The 15229-nt window shown below is 44.2% G+C and overlaps 1 protein-coding gene across 1 annotated transcript; it reads right to left on the minus strand.

Moving 5' to 3' along the window:
* Positions 1 to 1070: 1070 nt before the first annotated feature.
* Positions 1071 to 7602, minus strand: jcadb (junctional cadherin 5 associated b). Its single transcript, XM_008299627.1, has 3 exons — positions 7277 to 7602; positions 1289 to 5184; positions 1071 to 1123 (listed from the first exon to the last, which is right to left on the minus strand). The coding sequence occupies exons 1-3, from the start codon at positions 7600 to 7602 to the stop codon at positions 1071 to 1073; spliced, it is 4275 nt and encodes a 1424-aa protein (XP_008297849.1).
* Positions 7603 to 15229: the final 7627 nt, after the last annotated feature.

Below are 15229 nucleotides of genomic sequence, written 5' to 3' on the forward strand. Positions count from 1 at the left end.
ATAGGGAGGATAGAATAGAAAGGACAAGCCGCTACAAGAAGACTAACTAGTAGAAACCCTATAAGAGGATGGGCCTGGGCATGGAGGACAGATGGGGTAGTGGGAAGTCAGTTTGGGAAGGCTGGGGAGGGATTTCGGGGTGGAAGTTGCCCCACAAGTTAAAGGGGGCACCTCCCTTTGGCAGTGGAACAGCACTCTTAGTAGTCAACGCAGCGCCGAGGGTGAGGGTGTACACAATGCTCTTGTCGGACAAGAAGGCCATTTCAGTGTCAAGATGAGATGAAGGCATTCTAGTAGGCAGCCAGGTCACAGTGTTGGAGCTAAAAACCTCAGATGGAGATGATGGACGCAGTCTTTCTACACTGTCTCCCCTCGGCTGGGATCATGGGGTTCTGGGACGTGAAGAAGAAAAATATTCATTTACAAAAGTGTATGCTTTTTAATCTAACATTGTCAGCAGCAAAATGATCTAATCTGACAAAGAGCATTAAGCTACAATATCTATCACAGTCAAAAATAACTCACTTTTGATAGAACAGTGAAAAAAATTAGACATACACTTGATCATTTCCTGAGGGCACAAAACTTCCACTATGTTTGGGCAGTGACACCATCTTGTGGAGAGGTGTTAAACAACAAGGCCCACTGACAGTTTCTTCAGTTTTGATAATTTGTCACAATGCATTTATAAAATTTCACGCTCTCTTGTGCTCCCATATTTACATGAGACAACAGGCTATCTTGTAAATTTGGAATTTTACGATGGGTGACAAAAATGCCCACACAACATGAAAAACAGTCAGTAAGTAAACATGAGGCTCAGTTATCTGTCTTAAACAGTTTGATGTCTCAATTTTGATCAAATTGACTTGTTTAGCATAAAAATGACTGTTCTCTAAATAGCTGTATGCTTAGAATTTCCTGTGGATGCCTCACTTTCTCATACATCTTTCAGCATTTAAATAAAATTATCATGTACTCTTGTGGTTTAGTCTGCAGTCGTCCTGAAGCATGCATAATAAATCAGTGGATAGCAACAGGGAAATTGCACGTTGCATTGAACAAATATTTTAAGCGGCTGTGTTGATATTTTCCTTTTTCTTCTGAATATGGTCTTCCAAATCTGTGTGGGCCAGGAACCACACGGGAAATACATTCATTATGTTAAATACTACCCTGGATAATTTTGAAATGTGGATAAGTTTGTAAAGCTGTACAGTTGGTTCGTTAAATTTGACGCTCTTTTCAAATATCCCTGAAGATTAATTTCCTAGTTTTGTTATCTTACCTGAGAGAGATGACTCCTCCTCATCTTGCAACACTGTCTCCTCAGAGACCTGCTGTGAATGGGTGACCTCTTGATTGTTCTCTTTGTCTCCCTGAGGAGCAGGGTGGAGCTCCTCCACTCGTTCCTCCGCTTGTTCCTCCTTGCCCTCCCCCTCTGCCTCCCCCTCTGTCTCTGCCTCCCCCTCCCCAGAGTCAGTACTCCTGATGCTCAGGCGCCTCATACGATACATAACATCCACCTCCCTCATCCGGGCCATTCGCTCAACTGCCACGCGACCTGGGGAAATCGCCAGCTTGTTCTGCAACGCCTCGATTCGATGGGAGGGCCCCCTGCTCCTCCTCTCCCCCTCCAAGCTAAGAGATAGTCTGCGGTCCAGGTTTGGGGGAACTGAAAGTGGCAGTCTGTCTGGCGGAAACTCTGGTAACCCTGGGTGGTCTCGCCCCAGATGAGTCCGTAGAGCAAGTCTGTGCTCCGGGACAGCAAATGGCTTCTTATCTTGCTCCTGCTTGTCATCAGGCATTGTATTGTCTAGTCCCTCACATTTCGTTTCAGCTGTCTGTTTGTCTGCACTGCCTTCAGGTGTGGCTTCCTTCTCTTCTAATTCTACTTCCTTAGCTACTGTTTCACTAGCACTCTGTTCATCTGTGACTTGGGGGTCTGTAGGCAGATCAGTTGCTAACACTGTGGATGCAGAGGAGAGATCCTCTGTAGCTCCATTTGCTGGTATGCTCTCGGCAGAATCAACTGTACATAAACTGTTCAAGTTTTCTGCCTGAGCATCCTCTGCTTTTTCACTCTCTCCCACATTTTCCTGTGTCAGTGAATCCTGCTCCCTTGTTTCAGCACACAGTTCAGACCCTGACTGATTCAAACTAGACTCATTCGGCTCCTCTGCTTTTGTATCTTCAGCTGGGCTTTCCAACGCTGCGTGTTGTGGTGGACTGCCATTTTGATTGGTCGAGCTGTCTGAGCTGTTCTCCTCGTGAAGTGGAGGCAATGGACCCTGTCTCATCTGATTCTCAAGTTCTCTTTTACAAATAGGGCACTCCTCCTCTGATTCAACACCGATATCTTGAAGAGGCTCTGTGTCATTAGGTCTGCCTGCGGACGCTTTATTGGCATCCGCTGGGTCTCTAGACTGACGCAAAGTCTGGCAAATGTCCTCATAATCAGGAGGACTAGTGAGCGTAGAGGCATCCTGCATGGGCTGTCGATCCGCCCACGGCACCTCAGCTGCTGTGGTGTTCGTTGTCGGACTGAAGTCACAAAGCGGTGTCTCGATAGGCTCATCTGGCAGGTCTAGTTTCACTGTCCTGCCGTCGTTGCTCCGTCTTCGCGAAAGATGAGCCACAACCCTGTATTCTCTGAAGCCAGTCTCCCGAGGTGGGACCGGGAGCTCCTCTCTAAGCTGCTTGCTGAAGGTTACCGATTTTGTTGCAGGCCTGGAGAAGGCGCTCTTCACTTCCCTGTATTCTGGGTCAACAGACCAGCTTACTGCACTGCGCCTAAGGCTGCTGGGCTTGTTGAGAGGTTCTGATGTCAATCGGATTTTGATTCGCTCAGGGATTTGAACAGAACCATTTGGGACTTTATTGCTGGCAGTGCCTAGCTCCAAGATGTCCTTGTAGGCCTCATTGAGGTCTTCTATGCACTTGTCAACACTGGGTTGTTTGCTGCTCTGCTGCTGCTGTTGCTCCTGGACTTCTTTTTTGATGGTCTCCAGCTCTTTGACAGCATCCCATGGTCGCTGGGTGATCGGTTTTAGTAGGAACTGTTCAAATGCTTCCTGCCCGCTGTTTGCTGCTGGTTTGGTCTCCTCCACATTTCCTGAGGGTGGTACTGCTGGCTGCTGAGCTGTGCTCTTGTTCAGCTGGTTGGAGAAGGTGGAGGTCAGGGAGAAGGCGCTGTTGCTTGACAATTTCAGGCTCTTCACTCCCTTTATAGGAAAACTGAAGGCAGTGCCCACTACACCGCTGCTATCAGGAGCGCCTTCAGTGCCAGGAGGAACAGGGTCTTGTTGTGCTTCCTTGTTTTCAGGGGCAGGTTTTCGGGCCTCTGGGCTGGTTTGTGTCTCCTGGTCTCGATACTGGTTTGCAGGCCAGGATCCCGACAGCTTCAGCTCCTTGTAATGATTTATCTTAGGGGGTCTACAGGGTAGTTTTTTGAACATTTTGCTGCTCGCTCTACTGCTTGTTTTGCTGCTCGCTATGCTACCAGTCAGTGCTTGCAGCTCAGCTTCAGCTGAAGATGTGCTTTGGAGACTTTGGTTTGTTAAATGGCCAGTTTTGTTGTCACTAGGACTGTCCGCTGGGTCTGGTGATTTCTCATTATTGTTATTCTGATCACGGATTGTCCCAGTGAGCTGCGGAGTAACAGGGACAGACACCAAACAAAAAATTGTTTCACTAAGTCTCTTTTTTAGATTCTTGGATTTGTCTTTCTCTGGTGGTTCAGGTTGTTCCACCTTCTTTACCTCTGTCACAGTTTCAGAGACACCCTGGTCAGCCGGCTTACATGGGGGTGGTGGTGGTTTACCCAGAATAGATGAAGGAAAAAACTGACTACGATTTTGTTCAGGAGCTACACTGTCACTTTTTTTGATTCCCCTGTTGCACCATCGACTACTGCTGTCGTTGTCAGTGAGAGCTGTTTTGCGGGTTTCAGTATTGAGAGCTGGCCCCTGTTGGGGAGGAAAGGCACTATCATGTGTAGATTGTCCTAAAATCTTAGCGGACGGAATCTCTTTGTTGATGTTACGGATCTTGTCTGAGTCAGTGAGAGAATTCCCGCTAGGCCCTCCTGAGATTTGCTTCACTCTTGGGTCTTCAGTAGGTAATTGACGGCCATGACCTGGTTGTTCTTCATGTCCAGAGCTTACCTGTTTTCGATAGGATGCAGCACGTTCTCCATAATGTTCCAGCCAGGAGCAACTTGCCTGTCTAGAAAGCCACCTTCCAGGATCTGAATGGGGCATCTGCAAAGCTTCTGCCCTCCATCTAAAGCTTGCCATTTCATTGCGGTTGATTGAAACTGCTCTTGGGGGTAGGGCTCTTTTATAAGATGGGGGTGGGATGTAGCCAGGGGGCTCCATTCCAGAGATGGCAGAGTGTTGTGCGAAATAGTCTTGTCTCAGCTCCCCACCCCTTGGATAATAGATGGACCTGTCTTTTTGTTTGGCACCCTGGTCAATAGCAAGCATTTCTGCGCTACCCCTAGTCTGCTGGTGAATCTCATATGACGGAGGCTTTAAAGGCCTACTAAACCTGGGCTTTGGTAAAAGTGCAACATGGCTGCTTGGCCCAAGATTCCTTCCCCAACGGTCCCTGCCACCACCATAGATGTACCTACTGTACGGCCCAGAGAAGACAGTGCTGTTTAGCCGCTGTTGTCTATCAGGTAGGCTAGGCCTCGATAGAATGAGCTCTCTGCCGTCACCTCCATCAGGTGACAAAACTCTGGGGAGAGACTGAGACTTTGCTTTAGTTCTAGGGTGAAAAAACCCTTCAGGTGTCCTCAGGCGGTACTGTTCCAGAGCCCACCTTTCCCCATCCCCATCTGACAGCTGCCTCCCCAGGCCCACAGCAGGCCTCCACTCCTCTGTACCAAGGCTCTGGCACTTCCTCTCCCCAGTCACCCTTAGCTGACCAGGGCCTGCGTCCGGGTCCCTTAACCAGGAAATGTCCTCCCATAGCTGCTGCGCTTGCCTCTCTGCCCTGTATTCCTCTGCTGTGATCAGGGCTTGTGGCCTCCATGCTCCAGCAGAGGCCCTCAGCTCCCTGCCATCAGCGTAGTCCAGAAGGATGCTGAAGTCCTGGCCTCGCCTCCGCCAGTAGGAAACATCCCTCTCATCATGGCTCAGTGGCTCTGAATAAGTCAAACTAGGAACATCGTAGAACCTAAAAGATGATAAGATCAGCGTTAATAAGGCAGTCACAGTGTGACAGAAAGACAGTGAGGGGGACTAAATCTTCATTGACTCATATCACAATTTTTCTTTTGTTACAGAAGTTGTAAGATGAGTAACATCCAACACACAGTTATTAGGTTTAGACACACAATAAAAATAAAAACAAAACATATCCCAAATAGTATTATCTCAGTTTCTATGGTAGTGTAATAAACCAGTGCCATCCTTTTGGGATTTGATCATTGTTAAACATTAAAAGTGACATGTCCATTCCACACCCAAGCATGTGTTTTGGCTTTGGCAGTATTGGCTTTCCAACACAACTTAATCAAGGAGAGCCAGCACATATGAGACAGAAGTGCTTAAGTCAGCGGCTCCAAAGTCCCTTGAAGACACCATGAAATTGTGATGCTACTGCAATATGATCTGCATATTAAATTGTGCTGACCTTATCTTGGAAGCTGGTCATCTGGACAGCAACTGTGGCTGTTAAAGAAAGCCTAAGTAAAACATCCCATTGCCTGAGATGTGTTTCTTTACCACGTTTATTTCATCACATACCTCAAGATCAAAACTGCCCTTTTTTGGTAAATACAGCATTACAATAAACATTAAGCAATACATGCGATAAAGAATGAACTTCAATTCAGCTTTACTGTGTGCAACTCAGGAGAAAATCAGCAGAGGAGTGCCTTTTTGATTGTTGCTAGGGAAAAAAATGTAATATCAAACGCAATCCTGTAATTTTAAAAGTGCTTGATGAAACTAATGTAAAATGGCAACTGTGTGACGAGTTATTGTTGGCAGGTCCAAGACAGTGGTTCCACTACAGCCTGATAAAGCAGTGCTGCCTGGAGATAATTTTAGTTATGGTTCCATATTTACCTCTTAGGTTCAGCATATGGCTGTAATGCATGTTGAATATGCCAAAACAATTATTTTAGATATGGCATACTAAATAGTTCCAGTGGGGGAAAAAAAAAAAAAGAGCTGCTTTTCTTTGTGCTCACAAGGGTCATTTTGTCCAATTACACTGTAATTTTAATTTTCTGATTTTCTAACGCAGCCCTCATAATTTTCTTGCTGTGTTGGAGCAGAGGAAACACTGTGATTTCCATGAATATCCCCAGGTCATCAGTCACATCCAAGCACGTTTTAAGCCACCCCGATGACAGTCGAGTATAATGAGAGAGGGAGTGTGGGTTTGAAATGCTTGTTGAAATTCAAATATAACCATCTAATCTTTCAGATAAAATAAATCAGTGATTGCATTTTTCCCAGTGTAGTTGATTCATAACACAAAACAGCCTCAGTGATTTGCAGTGCCGTTAAAAGAAAACATACACGTGTAGCCATAAAAATCTAAATACGTATTACAATGTAAGTTTCTAAAATGTGCAGTCTAATAACTGAAAAAAGGCTGAATTACAACTGCCCTTTTGAAGAGCTCCATCTAATATCCGCACTGCACTAAATCACTGTTAGTCATTGTACTCATTCATTTAAGCAGCAAAGTCAATGGATCATCCTCAGCAGCATATGCTACTGTATGGTTGAGGGGAGCCGCGCTGTGCACACTTGCCCAGCAACATGCTTACATCACAGAGCACGTGCTGGGCGTGATTCAGTGTGCCAGTGTTTACAGTGGAGTGATTACGCGCCTGTCTTGAGGCATGTTCAGTCCTCCTCAGTTTGCTCACTGTCTAGTGCTGCTGTTTACATCTGCCTGCCTGGTCGAGGCTGTGGAGACGACACCGGTGCATGGGTGGGTTCCACAGAGACGCGAGCCATGTCTCTGCGCAAGCATGTAAACAACTCAAACGAGCGCAAAGCCACCTTTCATAATTCCTCATATCCCAGCATAAGATATGTCAGTAGTGCTGCTGCAGCCACAGTGTTCTGCAGCTCTGGAAGGAGGGGAAGGGAAGAGGAGGAGAAAAAAAAAAACCCTGCGCAGTGCAGACTCACTTTTGCATGCAATACTGAAGGGCCCCAGTGAGAAGGGGGGAGAGGAGAAAAAAAAGGGAAGGTAAAGGGTGTGGGGGATCGCAAAAGAGAGGGAAAAAAAAAACCCCACTCACCCACTATCCGTGGCGAGAGAATCACCCAAGGGCTGAGCGTCACCTAGGATACCGATGCCGATTTCTTTTCTCCTTTGGTTTCTTTCCCCGCACTCGTTGTCCGTGGTGGGGTAGCCCTTCACCAGCGCCTGCCTGCTGCCGTAGATGCCTGTGATAGATGCCCCCCGGTCCGCCTCATACCCGTTCAGTGTCCCCCGACCAGCCCTGTTGTCCACGAGTTCACGCTGGCAATCAGCAGGGCGCTTGTCATAAGGCGTGGCAGACGGAGGGCCGCTCTTGGGCAATTTATATCCGTGCGAAATGAGGAGGTCCTCCACACTGTACATGGTGGTGTCTCTCTCACTTCTGGGCAGGAGGGCAAAGGTGGGTGTGTTGCCTTATGCGCAGTGCTGCTGGTGGAAGCTGGAGCACGGTTGCTCAGCAGAGGCCATCACTAAAGAGAGGACAGGGGAGGGAATAGGTAACACATTATTTCTGCATGCACCTAAACCAAGGATGTGTCATTTTCAAAGCTGATCTCAGAGAACAAATGTTCCCTTTCAAGATTGTGCTACTTATTCTGCACGTGCTATGTGTTGTCTTAAATTAAACATGAGCATGTGCTAAACATAACACGGTCTTTTGTGCACACGTAATCCTGCAACTCTGGAACACACAGCTAAAGTTATAAAGGTACAACATTTATTTTTATTCCGTAGTGCAGTCTAATTCCGTTCAATTGTCTGAAAATCGGACAAATCGCTCCCAAGTGGAGAAACCAGAAAATGCGTGTTATTAGCCACACCCTTTGTTCCACCCAAAGACGTTTTATCATCTTTCCAAAGTGTCTAAAGCCATTGTCTAATAGAAGAATTGCTAGATTGAGAGTTGCTCTTATCCCGTTAAGCCACTGCCTACATAATGATTACTCTACCCTTTGTCAGACAGCAGCATAGTGGAAAAGGTGATTCAGCCTCAATACAGGCAGGTTCTAGGTGGAACATTCGTCATCAGTCATGACAATCACATATTGTTCTCCAGACACTCGGTGCAGCATTTGGACAGATTCGCTTATCTGTGCATGCGGACATAAAATGCTGTTCTGTCACTAACAGACAGTTGCACATACATACAAGAAATTCTCCAACATTAAGCAAAAACAGGAGATTTAATACCTCAGCAGACATAAGTAATCCTTACCGCTGCATCGTTTATTTGCCATTTTCCTAACTTAATACAGCTGCAAACAACCTGTGTGTTGACAAATGCAGGAAAAAAGGAATATTCTATAGAAGATACTTCACATAACGTGTGCTTCTCATGTGTGTTGTAAGTGCTTCAGTTGCTCGTATTTCTTATGTCGTGATGACACTGGGGGGGGAAATGGTACATTTACTACTTGTAATTAAAGTGATTCAGTCCCTGGTTCATAAAATCTATGTTCAAAGTTGATGTCTGACTTGCCAAGTTAGCAAAAAAAAACTACAATGAACATTACATTTTGAATAGAACTGAAAGGAAAAGTTCAACTAACAAAAGCTCGTTTGTTTTTATATATCGCTAAGATTCGATGTTATAATGCAACACAGTCCCAACTTGTATTACTTTCTACATTTACAATTTTATCACACATTTCTGAAAATAGTTTTTAAAAAAAAACATACATAAAAAGAATAGCATCAGCCAAAACCAACCAAACCAAAACTTTCCAACAACAAAGCAGCTATTTCTTGTGTTTTCAGCGACTCTCTCCGACTGTAGTGACGGTTCCTTTAATAAATGGTGCAAAGCAAATTACTTCCAGGTGTTTCAGATGTTATATAACTGGAATTTCAAGTGATGATGAATAATCGTTTATTCTGATGATTATTGTCTTGAAACAGTCATGTGTCTATCACACTTTCATCCCTCACTTACTAGTTTTCAGTCAAAAACTTGAAAATACTACATTTACATTTCATAAAATGAGGAAAAACATCAAATCCTCAGAATGTACAAGTGGAAGCTGGTGCATTTTTGTACATAAAAAGTCTTAAACAACTAATCCAATATCATAATAGCTTATGATTAGTTTGATGTAGACTCATTTTTGTTTATTAATGGATTCATCTCATAATTAACTATTCATTTCAGCTCTAAATATACAGCAACAAGTAGTTTTAAAAAAAAAAAAGAACAATGTTTTATGACTACTTGAACTAAATTTGAATGTCTACTCTGTTAAGTTCCTCCACTTGTTAGTTGTTCATTTGTTTGCATGTGCATGTGTATGCACAACCAGGCCTGCCTGTCTGATATATTAATTAGTGGCTATAACAGTCTGTCCTGCCTGGAGATGACAGTGCATGGCTTATAAAACAGTAACGCAGTGATCAAAGGCTTTGCACACATTAGCATTTTGGCTAATCATGTTTGGACTTGAATAGTGGCTTGCTTTTCATTTTCTATTGTGAAGGTGTCACTTAAAGGACAAGTACAGTGTTGAATCAAAGACTTTAGTGTTAAAATAGACTTACATACCTCCACTCATTTAAAGTTTTTGGGCGAGACTTTGTCAGATTTGATCAAACACCTTAATTTCTTTCTTTACCTGAAACTGCAGCTGCTACAACTCCATGGTAATTCATGAACAGATAAACTATGTACACAGATCATGTGACCAAAAGTAACTGAATGTGATCCAAAGATATGCAGATAGGACTGAAAATGTTGTTTTTCCACATCTCTTCGAGTTATCAGGACAGAATACCTGTTGTCATGGTGTGCTTGAACATAAATGCACTATTTTCATACTGTTGATAAATCAGTACATTCAAATAAGCTCATATGCGACTTGTCACTTTTGTTAGTAATGACAGACCCTGGCTTATCTCAAAAGCCAATAAAAACTAATTTGTAGTTCTTTTCTGGGCAATACTTTATCATTGCTTTGAAATGAAAATACAATTCAATTTCAGTAGATGTTAAAGTTACATAAATCCCTTGTTTTCATTGATATTTGGTTGAAATCCCAGAGTATTGATGGGAAAATATAAAAATAACTGTCTTGACATCAGATGGCATTAAATTAGATTAAAAACTGTTAATACTTACAGAGATTGACAGTGTTCAGACCTCAGTTAACCAGCATTTTCATTATCAAGCGATCTGTCTGATTATTTTTCCTGATTAATAGATTCATCATCCATAAATCAATAAGCTTGTTTCAATCTGCCAACAGTCCAAAGTCAACATATATCTAATTTTCAATCACAATTGACAAAGACAAGCAGAAAGTCCATCGATAGAAGAAGTTGGAACCAGCAAACAAGACTGAAACAATCAATCCCTAATACCAATACTTTAAAAAAATCTGTCTTTCAATCAACCAACTGAGTAAATTTTTTGCAGCTCTGAACTACACAGTCACAAAAAGTTTGTTTCCTGCACATCTATTCAAAGCATGTATTACATAAAGGATCACTGCATTCAAATGATTTGGAAAATTCTGTCTTCTCCTCTTGACCTTAAGGTGACCTTAACGATTCTCCCTCCATAACTTTGTCCACTTTGCAGTTAGGACTTGCCCCCGGTGTGGGAGCTTATTTTACTCAGTATGATTCACTGCAACACTTGAGATCAGCCTATAGCCTGCAGATAATTAATACTGTCCACATGTATGAAGCTCAGCAGAAAATCTCCACTTTAAGTCCACGCTGTGTGTGTGTGTATGTGCGTGTATGTGTGTGTGAGACCATATTTTCAAGGACAACACATGTGAAAAATAGATAAGCCAATTTATTAATGTCATTGGAACTTCACTGACGAGACGAGCCTACGAGCAGAGCCTAAAATAACATTAAAAATCAGCATGCTGGAATCAGGGCTTCTGATGTATAAGTCCTCCAACTATTCCTGGCTCTTCAAGTGGAGCGAATAGGTAGTGTGGTAAATGCAGCAAAAAATCAACTCAAGGGCTTCTTGAATTAGCCAAATCCAGAAGCAGCCGTGCTCAGTGAGGACGGACTCGTGTGGAAAAGTAGCTTCCTTTAACACAGAATTTCATCCGAGAGAACCAGAGCGAACCATACAGTGGCTCTTTTTTTTTTTTTTTTTTTTTGACAAGGTCACAGCTTCAAATGATTGCAGTGGAAATATGGCACATGAGCCCCTTTTTTGCATAGCAACAACAAAACTACCATTAATAACTACAACACAACCGTATTCTCGCGTGCACGCCACTGATACGGCGCTGGACGTGGCATCTTTGTTGTATGAGGAGGACAAACAATAAGGTCAGATGTTGTAAAAAGTTGCTGCTCGGGCCATTCGTTAGCTGATAATCACCGCCCTGAAGAGTTGAGTCATTGTAAATCCATTTTTATGTGCTTCCATTGACAACTTTCACCGCACAGCCTTAAACACGCAACTTGGAAGGTGGATTTACTTTCAACTTCATTTTTAAAAAAACAAAAAAAACACATAGTTTTATTGAGCAAGCACCCAACCCAAGAAGCATCCTCCTGGAGCTGAAAGGAAGAAGGGAGCCCCCCCTCCACCCCTCCCAATGTACAGCCAGGCCAAGACTGCATGCACAGGTAGTGGCCACTGTAACACATCAGCACTAGCAGGCAGCACCACCCTAACTGCTAAGGGAGTGTACCTACATCTTACCTAGTGACAGGGAAAACAGAGCAGCCACAGATCAGGCTAATCATGGAAAAGTCATTCAAAGCACAAGTTCAGCACGTTAACTATCAGATTCCTTGCAAAACCAAAAAACAACAAAAAAACACCTTCCCTCCCCATCATTTCCCCTGGATAACTCACTGTATGAATGAATAATGATTTGAAATAGATCCTTGGTATCATAACACCAACACTTATCAATAAAATATCACTGTTGTGATAGATGGATACATTATACATACACAGCATGACCTATTATAGCCCCTTGCTGCAGCGTTATAGGGCACAGCCTACATAAAAATTGACTGCTATGAAATGATTTTTTTTTTTTTTTCAAATCAGCTCCAGGTACCTGCTTCACCCAGTGCCGCAAGTCCAGCGCCTACCAGGGGGATTTGGAAAAAAAAAAAAAAAAACCTCTACCTGCACGCAATGCAACTTGAAAATACAGTCATGTTTTCACCCGCTTGGATCAAATCATAAACCCACGTTGCATTTACCAAAAAAATAAAAAATAAAAAAAAATGCAGGAGAAATGCACGCAGTACAGCAGTGAGCGCACATCATCCCCGCCTCGCCACCACCAGCAGCGGCGGCGGCTCGGCGCGGATCTTGTCGAAGGGCGAACATTTTTGAGGTGTGTGCAAGTTGACGCGAGGAGGGCTTTTTTTTTTTTTTTTTAATTTTTTTTTTTTTTTTTTTTAATTTTTATTTGCAGATGCGTCTTCTTTGCTGACTGTTTACCAAGACCCGCTGAACTGCGCTACCACGGAGGCTACGTGATACATACACACACACACACACACACAAAAAAAAAAATTATAGGAGACACAGCAACCCCTCCCTAGAAATGAGCCAGTGTCGGCAGAGCGGGAAACAGCATGCAGCAAGGAGATGCCGTAACATTGCAATGAAAATTTTGGAAAAAAGAAGAAAAAAGAAAACGAATAAGGGCGTAGCGGCGGGAGAGACGCATACCTGGGAAGATGCTTGGCGCGGCCGTCGCAGTTCCCCTGCGCCCAGCTTCAGCTGCTGAGACTGAGAGCACTGCACAGAGCCTGAGCCGAGCATGCCTATTGGTAGGCAGAGACGCGCTGGTTGCTGGCTGCCTGGACTGGGCTCTCCTCACTACAGCTGAGGTGGGGTGGGCTCCTCACATGCAGGCAGCTACAGGAAAAAGGGATGTCAGAATGGTTTCTTCCAAACTGTTTCTCCTAACTTTCCTTTTTTTCATAGCAACAGTCATTTTTCCCCCCATTCAGTCCTTGCACATTGACTTGAATGATAACTACAGACATGTGGAGCACTAATGTGGCTCCCTCATCTCTGCTACTTTAAACCCAGACAGAAAACGCGCCTTACACGTTGATGCAGCTCATTTTTGCTGCATTACTTTCGCAATCAAAACTCCCATCTTCTTTCATTATACTATATTGCTGCTAAGTTTTGCGGTACGGCAGCGAGGCAGCGCCGCACCCTTGGTGATGTTGATGACTCGTCACTGTGTGTGTCCCCCCCTCCCATCCAATGCCAAGACAGCTTGGCTAATTAAATGTGCTGGGCTCAGGCCTTCCTGTGCCAACTGTGACATGCTGCACTCTGAGGGATCCCTCGTTCGGAGGAGTGACGGGACGCCGCGCACGCCCTGGAGATCCACTCGCTCGGGATGAAGTGTTCAGGGGGTCACTGCATGGAAGTCACTCCACTGCTTTTGTGTTGGACGTGGGAGCTGCCTAGTCCAACCAGTGCGAGGTGGCCAGTGGCTACCAGCAACACATTAAAGATGGTACAGTTATGTATGGCTGAGGGACCAGTTATTGGCCTGGTCCATTATCGTGGCCAATATTTGACCTTTTTCCAATTATCGGTATCTGTATTTTTGTTGACCAATTATCGATAAACCTAATGCGCTACTTCAGGTCTGATATCGCCTCCTCTCTCTGTCTTTCATCACTCTGTGATCTCTGAAATGTCTCCCAAGCAGAGACGGCAAACACTGAGCAAGGAACACAAGTCGTTGCCACAAACCAGGAAGTTGGCTTCTCTCAATGCGACTAAGGCTACGCTAACGGCTAGTGGCTAACTTAGAAGGCAGGCACAGATTAACCTGAAACAGAGTCTGGAATACAGTAATTAATGAAAATGCTTTAAGATATGGAACTGAGTAGGCATCAAAGGCAGCAGAACAGTGAAAGATTAAGAAGGTAGAGAAGAACAACAGACGTAACTGCAGGAGACAAACTGATCAAGCTCATTTAATCCCACATAAACAGAGGACAGTGTCCTGATTTAATCCCTCCTATTTCTGTTTTACATATTCAGGTATAGTCACCCTTGTTAATGATGAATCCTAGTTATAAATCACAGCCTCCCTGCTATCACGTGTTGTTAAAACATTACATTTAACGTACATCGCTTCCAATAATCGGCATCGGACCTGGAAAACCCACATCAGTCGATCCTTCATGTTTGTCAGCTGGAATATCAGAAAACACACAAAAACAGAAACTGTGATGCCCGGAGACCCACACAGAAATGATGTTTGCTTCATTCTGTCCTGCTTAACAACAGAAATGAAGTCTATTCAGGACAGAGTCAGTGCAGTTCAAGTGATCCCCAGCAGCCAAAATGCCTTGACCCAATACAGGCCTTATTCTAGGACACCTGGTTGTCACGCTGATGATAAATGACGCACCTGGCTGACACTGGCTCAAAGCTAACCTGAGTGCCGCTAACTGCAGCTGATGTTCATCCCAGATTTGTCCGGGGCCACGTCTTAAACACACAGTTGAACGTGGAAGCCACACATGGGCCTGAGCCAGCTCATATTTTGTTCCGGTGCCAAGACACGTCCAAGTCGGCTGACGCTCTGCTAAAACCGGCCTCGGTAGGCTGCGCTGTGCTTGGAAAGGCATTTCACACAATGTTCATGCATCAAAACACAGCAGCACACGTCCAACCATAGGATTACTTTTCTCCTCTGTAGCGTTGGACAGAATGCAGGAAGTTTTAGATTTCATGCGCTCGAGATCTCAGTTGAGATTTCTCAGTTTGTCCATGGAACTCATGACCTTCGCGTTGTCAGTCTGCATCCCTGAGGCCTCTGCTCCAAACCACCTGACACGGAGGCATAAATATGTAGCTGAAAAATGTGCCTGTTGTATGTTAGAGTTTGTGTGTGAAGACACAGTCGTGCACATGTTTGGTCAACATTTACAGCTTGCTCCGTCTCCAAAATGCTTTTCATGAATGTAATACAAACCATAAACTTGAGACATTTCTTCTTTTCTTTCCTAAAAGTGTTGT

The sequence above is a fragment of the Stegastes partitus genome, unplaced genomic scaffold (assembly GCF_000690725.1).
Source record: "Stegastes partitus isolate 25-593 unplaced genomic scaffold, Stegastes_partitus-1.0.2 Scaffold1438, whole genome shotgun sequence".
In the NCBI taxonomy this organism is placed as follows: domain Eukaryota; kingdom Metazoa; phylum Chordata; class Actinopteri; family Pomacentridae; genus Stegastes; species Stegastes partitus.

What these genes read in the sequence shown, in the direction of transcription:
- jcadb (XM_008299627.1), bottom strand. Translation starts at nt 7,602, where the DNA reads ATGTACAGTGTGGAGGACCTCCTCATTTCGCACGGATATAAATTGCCC. An exon ending in TCTCTCGCCACGGATAGTGG is followed by an intron (nt 5,185 to 7,276) that starts GTGAGTGGGGTT and finishes ATCATCTTTTAG; the next exon opens with GTTCTACGATGTTCCTAGTT. An exon ending in GGAGGAGTCATCTCTCTCAG is followed by an intron (nt 1,124 to 1,288) that starts GTAAGATAACAA and finishes TGGCCCACACAG; the next exon opens with ATTTGGAAGACCATATTCAG.